The 7,535-nt window shown below is 37.8% G+C and overlaps 1 protein-coding gene across 2 annotated transcripts in view; it reads left to right on the forward strand.

Moving 5' to 3' along the window:
* The window catches only part of LOC140204072 (U2 snRNP-associated SURP motif-containing protein-like), a 108,351-nt gene extending 103,454 nt beyond the window's left edge, over positions 1-4,897 (forward strand). For both annotated transcript variants that reach the window (XM_072270368.1, XM_072270369.1), the window contains 2 exons: positions 3,717-3,881; positions 4,106-4,897. In XM_072270368.1, coding sequence (XP_072126469.1) covers positions 3,717-3,881; positions 4,106-4,241 — 301 coding nt within the window. In that variant the 3' untranslated portion in view covers positions 4,242-4,897. The remainder of the gene's footprint in view (positions 1-3,716; positions 3,882-4,105) is intronic.
* Positions 4,898-7,535: the final 2,638 nt, after the last annotated feature.

The raw sequence follows: 7,535 nt of genomic DNA on the forward strand, positions 1-7,535 counted from the left end.
TGAACCTCTGTAAAAGCTTGATGCATCTCTCCGTCTTTTCTTAAACAACTATACAACATTAGTAGCCCCTCCGCACCCCTCCACCCCAGCTATAGTTGCATTCTGCAACTATATAACACTGATGCACTGTTTTGGGTGGATACAGGACTGTTACTGTCACAGGTAGTGTAATTTCACAGTTTGATTAACAAGGCTGTTTGGTTAATTTCAATGGTGGACCCATTACCAAAATCTCTTCTGAGAGACAGTGAAGCCATTATTTTTAAAGATGGTGAGTAATCAGGCATACGTAATTAGAAGGTCTTATCTAAATAACCTGATTGAAGTTTTTAAAGCTGGGTTGATCAAGGCAGCACACTTGCTGTTTGCCTATATAAATTTGAGCAAAATTTGTGATAAGGTATCATGGTATGGCACTGTGGTGTAACTTGTAGAAGTGTTGCTTCACAGCTTCAGTGACCAAGATTAATGGGTGGTGCTCTGGTTTCCTGTCTGATCCCATAATTGAGCATGTTGTTGGGTTAATTGGCCACCTTAAGATATCCCTAATGAGTAACTCATAAAACTTGAAGAAAGTTGAGATGAATGTGGAGAGAATAAAATGGGGTTAGTGTAAGTGGGTGGTTAATTTGCCTCCTTAACTGCTCACTACACCTTTCTGTTTGATTTAGTGACCCAGGTACACAAGTGCACATAGACATCTTTGTCATATGAATAGAGATTGCATCACCTAGAAGAATGAAAGTAAACTTTATTTAAAACAGTACAACATACTGACTTAGTATGCTGTAGTTGATGCACAGAAGGTGTTTTTCCTTTTATTGTGTGTAGGTGGATGGGTGGTGGTGTGGGGGAAGAGCCAGCAGTCACGTTCCACAATCCCAGAATACAAGTTAAAACATTTAGAAGAGATCATGAAGACACTTATAATTAAAAATGGTGAACTTGTGGAATTCTCAACCACAGATGACTGATGGCTAAATCGATGAATTCCAAAAGCTGCACCACTACCAGTCCTGGGAATTTTTGGGGGTAGCATGGTAAATTTCATTATAAGGACTGGCCTCATTATCCTTATTACATCTATTTTTTTCTTGCATTTCTACAGTTTAACGATTGGAATAGTCTCACATTCTTCTCTTTGATTGATGGAACAATACAGTAAAATATGCACTTATAGCTACATTTATGCAGTAAGTTATTTTAAGTTGAGCTGTCCAGAAAGTTGAGTCACATGGGATCCATAATGACTTGGTAAATTGAATCCAAAATTGGCTTGGTTGTGGAAGAATTAGAGAAGTGTTTTTTTTTTCTGGCTGGAGGTCTGTAATGCATGGTGTTCCATAAGGCAGCAGTCCCCAACCACCGGGCTGCAAAGCATGTGCTACCGGGCCGCGAGGAAACGGTATGATTTGGCGATATGAATCAGCTGCACTTTTCCTCATTCCCGGTCATGGCCACTGTTGAGCCATTACGCATGCGAGGTCATTACCCGCGCGTCATCCATGTCAGCGCGGGAAGGAGATCAGCTCCTCGAGCTTGCAAATGACAGCGGGCTGGAAAGTATTTGACATAACATCTCTGCCGGCGTTCTGGATCAAAGTCAAAGCTAAATATCCTGAGATAGCCACGAAAGCACTGAAAACGTTGCTTCCATTTCCAATATTTTTCTGCAAAGCGGAGTTTTCTGCAATGAATGCAACGAAAACTAAATTGCGGAATAGACTGGACATAAGGAAACCCATTCTAGTATCGCTGTCTCCCATTACCCCGCAATAGGACCGTGTTGTTGCAGGAAAACAAGCCCAGGGCTCCCACTGATTCAGTGATATTGGTGTGCTGCAATGATTTTATATGTTCATACGGGGAAAATATGTGCTGTGTGTTTAATATCCAAACGCTACTTAAAATGTTATGATGCTATTGACTTATATAACCATATAACAATTACAGCACGGAAAGAGACCATCCCGGCCCTTCCTGTCTGTGCTGAATGCTACTCTCACCTAGTCCCACCGACCTGCACTTAACTTAGCCCACAACCCTCCATTCCTTTCCTGACCATATACCTATCCAATTTTTCTTTGATATTCGAACCTGCCTCTACCACTTCTACTGGAAGTTCGTTCAACACTTACTTCAAGCTCCCCTGTCCTCCCCTGATAATTGACTTATAACTATATTCACGCGAGGAAAATATGTGCTGTGTGTTTAATATTAAATTCGTTAGATAAACCCTTTTAGAAATGAAATTGAGTGTATTAGCCACTTATCACCTATATTCCGGTCGTGATTACCCCCCCCCCCCCCCCCCCGAACAGAATAGCCAAAAATGATTTGTAGGAAAAAATCGGCAGGTACACGCACGCGCACTGGTGCCCGTGCAAGGCTTCAAGGTCAATGTAGTCTTTCTAGGGGTAAACACAACGTATTTGACTGCTACTCTTGGCCGTTGGCAACCCTACCCCCCCCCCCCCCCCCCACACAGGTCAGCCGGTCTGCAAGAATATTGTCAATATTAAACTGGTCCGCAGTGCAAAAAAGGTTGGGGACCCCTGCCATAAGGAACAGTGTTCAGACCAGTTGTTTGTAATATAAATGAGGTGGCTGAAACTGTAGGTGGTTTGATTAGCAAGTCTGCAGGTGACGCTAAACTTATAGATAGTGAAGAAGGTCATCAGAGATACAGCAGAATATTGATCAGTTGGAAAATCGTCAAAGAAATAACTGATGGAGTTTAATCTTGCCAAGTGAGATGTTGCATTTTGGGATGTAAAGTGCAAGAGGGAAATGCACAGTAAATGGCAGGATACTTTGCAGCTCTGATGTACAGAGGGATCTTGGGGTACAAATCCATAGCTCCTTTAAAGTAGAGGGAAATAAAAAAGACATACTTGTCTTCATTGGTTTAGGATGTTGAGCATAAGAGTAAGGAAGTCAGGTTGCAGAAATAGGCCACATTTAGATATTGTGTGCAATTCTGGTTACCATATTGCAGGAAGAATGCTGTCTGGATTAGAGAGTATTAGCTATAAGGAGAGACTGGATACACTTGGATAATTTTCTCTGGAGCATCAGAGGATGATCGATGACATTGAGAGGTGTAGATAGTCTTCCCCAGGGTGGACTGAGTCAAATCCAAGATTTAAGATGAAATGGGGAAAGTTGAAAGGAAATTTTAAGGGACAAGGTTTTTTAAAAAGCGGAATGGTGGGTGCCTGGAACATGCTGCTAGGGGAAATAGAACAAGTAACTAGCAAAGGTCATTTAAGAGGCACTTAAACTGCCACCTGAACAACTGTGGAGTAAAGGTGATACAGACCAGTGGAATTCGTTTGGTTTTCATAGTTGGTGCAAGCATTATGGGTTGAAGTGCCTGTTTCTGTGCTATGCTGTTGTCTGTTCACGGCTGCAGTGATATGTTTGCAAAGACTTGCATTGGTACGGTATAGTTTTAAAAGGCTTAACTTCTGAGTTAATTGAAATAAACAACCACTTAAGTCTCTTAATGAACAGGGTCATTTACAGAAATATTAGTCCGGGGCACTGCCCCATTACTTCAAACATATCCTGAAAATGGGCTTGGCTTAAGTTGTATTTACCTTATTCATGGAAGAGAAAATTATTGATTGACATTGTCATGCATGTTTTGTAATCTTAAGGTAAAACAGGCATCTATACATATGTTTAGAAATAATGTTTGCAACATATTTCAGGAAAAAGAGGTGTACTAGCTCACCAAGTCCCTCTAGAAGCTTCAGATGTGAAATAACCATGTCTCCTTGGTCTGAGAGATCATTGCTAAAAGAAAATACCCTGTCTAGGTCTCCATCTCCAGCATATAAAGAGTCTCCAAAGCATAGCAGCAAGCAGAAAAAAAGGTGGGTACATCTATCAATGAAGAAAATGTCATGCATTTCGCAACTAGTTAGTTGACTTTCCATTAAGTATATCGATTTATATTAAGGTAAGTTATTCTTGTGGGATAACAAGCATCAAATTAATTTCAGGAAGATGTTTTGATCTACAGGATTCTAATTTATGGTTAAAGTCTTTTATTCATGTTACATTTTGTTTTTATTTATCTTGTATTTATTATTGGTAGATCTTGGTCAAGATCTAAATCTCCAAAAAAATCAAAGCATTCTCGCTCAAGTTCTCCAAAACAATCAAGAAGATCACGGTCACGCTCCAGGACTCCTCATCGGTCTCACAAGAAGCCAAAGAAGAGCAAACGCTGACAATCCATTAAGCTTATGTACATAAATTATGATGCAGCATTTTTTGTACTTTGTTTTGCTCTGTTACTCTCTTCCATTTGTTTTATAGATGGAATAAATACTTTTGTATTTGGATGACTGCAACTCATGTTTAAAATGGGAATGTGATTCAGATCTAAAATAATAATTAGTTGGAAATCATCTCTAACTGCTGTTAATGCCAATGTAAAGATTTCACTTCTGTACCCATAGTTTTGCATTGGCTTCAATTCAAAAATTTGTGATTTTATAAAAATAATGTAGGACTAGAACTGCAGGGTCAGTATTTTGGTTTTGTGACCTATCAAAGGATCTTAGTAGTTTCTGTAATTAGCAAATTTAAATAAAGTTTTGTGTCTCCTTTGTCAGTGTTATTTTTGTGACTCTTTATACCATAATTATACCCAGGTAATTTTGTTGCAGTCAGTGTTGACATTTTCTGCACATACTTTTGTGAGCCTGTAGTTTTGTATTTACTACCTGGAGCTGGTGTCTTAACGCCTATTGTCTTGCTTTCCTAATGCATCTTGAAATGCTGTGTAAGAGCAGAATGAAGAATATAATATTCATAATATAACAACATCTAATGACTAAAACAAAGGTTCTTGACAATTGGTCTGATGATGAAAAAGAAGAGCAAGAGGGTTTTTTTTTTGCAAGTTTTATTTAACATGCAAAATATAAGAATAAAATGTACTCTGATACAATGCTACTTCTTCATTTGGCTTCTTCCAGGTAGTGCTTCATTTTGGTTTTCCTTCCCTGTAGCTGAAATAAGCACCTTAGTACGAGAATTCAAACTAATTTTCTTCCACTGTAGTTAACTACTGATGTTCCTCAGGTTAGATTTTCACTGGTTAACTGCAGTATAATTAACATAAACTTGAAAAGTTTGCTCTAATTAGGCTAATATATTATGTAAACATTCTGATCTTTCAGAGGTAACAATCTTTCCATCACTTGTTGGGCCAAATTATACAGTTTGTACAAGTAAACATAATGCACCGAGAGAATTCCTTACTGAGCAATATTGCAAGAGGATATTTGCTTACTGGTTCAGTTAAAGCACAAAATTCTGTACTGAGAGGTTATAATTGTTGGATTGGGTAACAGTTATGTGATATTCTATCTGATGCAAATCATTGTTGTTTCAGATTATTAGTTCCTCTATATCAATTCCCATACCTGGCATCAGTTGCGAGCAATATTTAAATTTACTCACTGGTTTGAGTTTAATTTTCTGTTCTACAGTTTCAGATAACTTCCCAAAGTCATGTACTGTATTTACTTAGTAACATAATAGGTAACAGTTTTTAAATTCTCTTCCTGCATTTATCCATTTCTTGCCTGATTTGGGTGAAGTTGATTTCAATTTTATTTTCTTTAATCATGAAGAGATTTCTCACTGATTTGCTGCTTTTTTGTGTTTGACTCTCCTGTTAAAAAGGAAGATCTTAGCAGATCAGCAAGTAATCTGAAGTACTAGCAGTGTTGGATCACTCTGTGAGGTTCTCTGCAAATTGTGCATGAAAGCTTTAATAACATTTGTATGCACATGTGAATGGGTCTGTATCCTACTCAATCCCTTGATAACCTTCCTCACTATCCACAACTCCGCCAATTGTTGTGTCATTTGGAAACTTACTAGTCAGTTCACCTACATTTTATCCAGATCGTTTAACAAAAAAAAACTTGTCGTAGCACTGTTCCTTGCAGAACACCATTGGTCACAGACCTAAGTCAGAGTAGCACCCTCCACCCCTGTCCTTTATGGCCAGGCCAATTTTGAATCCAATCTACCAAGTCTCCGTGGAACCCATGTGCTTTCATCTTCTGGATAACCTGTAATTGAGAGAACTTGATGAAAGGTTTTTGAAAGTCCATGCATATGTCCACTGCTCTACCATCAACACAATCATCTTATCACTTCTTCTTTAACCAAGTTTGTACAAAGTGATTTGCCTGCACAAAGACATGATGAACATCCCTGCTGAAACCATTTTTTTCCCTAAATGTGAGTAGATCTTGTCCCTAACATTGATGTCAGATAAGTAGTTTCATGCTTTATCTGAACCTCCCTTCTTAAACAGGTGAACAACACTGACAATTCTCCACTCAGTTGGAGACAATACAATTTAAGTTTTGAATTGCTTTGTTTACTTTAGCAAGTTTTTAAGTTTTTATAAATTTCTACCTTTCAATTGGTCTCAAGCATTTCTTTCGTTTTGATATTGTTCAGTTTACAATTGTTTTAAAGAATAATAAGTGGAAACACTCAGCAATCATACAGCATCTGTGGAGAGAGAAACTGAATCAGTGTTTCAGGTTGTTGACCTTTCAAGGAATGGTATGCTTTCAACACTGAAGAGCAGTTGTTGCAAGTTCATGCTGTGGAAACAAGTTTCTCATTTGCTATTAGGCTTTTCCCTGCTTTAATTATATTTGATCAATGCCTTGGATTTTGATGGTGTCAGGTGAAACTTTATTTTCTAGTATATGGACTTTATAGTAGATGTACTGAACCCCTGCTAATTTCAGCCTATTGGTATTTCATCTAAATACATTCAAAGATAGATGGAGAAGGAATGCATTTAACAAATGACTTTAAAACTATAAGTATTTGAAAATGCTAAATAATGGATTGCCTTTCATACCAAACCCTTAGTATGAACAAACTTAGATTTGTAACACAACCTTTGATCTTGATGTATTTCATAACATTTAATATCAAATGTATCCTTGATAAGTGGGAAGGTGGTAGGCATTGTATAAAATGAGTCAGCTAACCCGCCTGATTGTCGTGTGTGTGTGTGTATATATATATGTGTGCGTGTGTGTGTATATATATATAAAAAAAACAGTAATGATATTGATCAGGTGTTTTTAAGGATATTGGTTGAGGAATAAATGTGCATGAGAGCATTAAGAAAAGTTCCAACTTCAGCCTCTCAGGTGGATAAAGTTAATTGAGATAGGAAGGAGCTGAATATAGTATTACTTTCCCCAGCAGGAAAACTAACTGAATTGCATATTAAAAACCCTGAAGTGCCGATGTCTCCAATATAACTCACTAATACGACATTTGAATGAAAACTATTGAAATTGAAGTATCCCCTGAATCACGACAGACTTGCAGTCAAGTCATTGGATATGTTGAAACCTTTCCAGAGATTATCATTGCTGCCATAGAATTCTCAGGGTTCTCATTATGTTTGGATTCCCATTTATTTTTATAATAGTATGTTGTGGTCTTCATTAATGATTTTTCAAGCAGTT

Source organism: Mobula birostris, chromosome 10 (genome assembly GCF_030028105.1).
Source record: "Mobula birostris isolate sMobBir1 chromosome 10, sMobBir1.hap1, whole genome shotgun sequence".
Lineage (NCBI taxonomy): Eukaryota > Metazoa > Chordata > Chondrichthyes > Myliobatiformes > Myliobatidae > Mobula > Mobula birostris.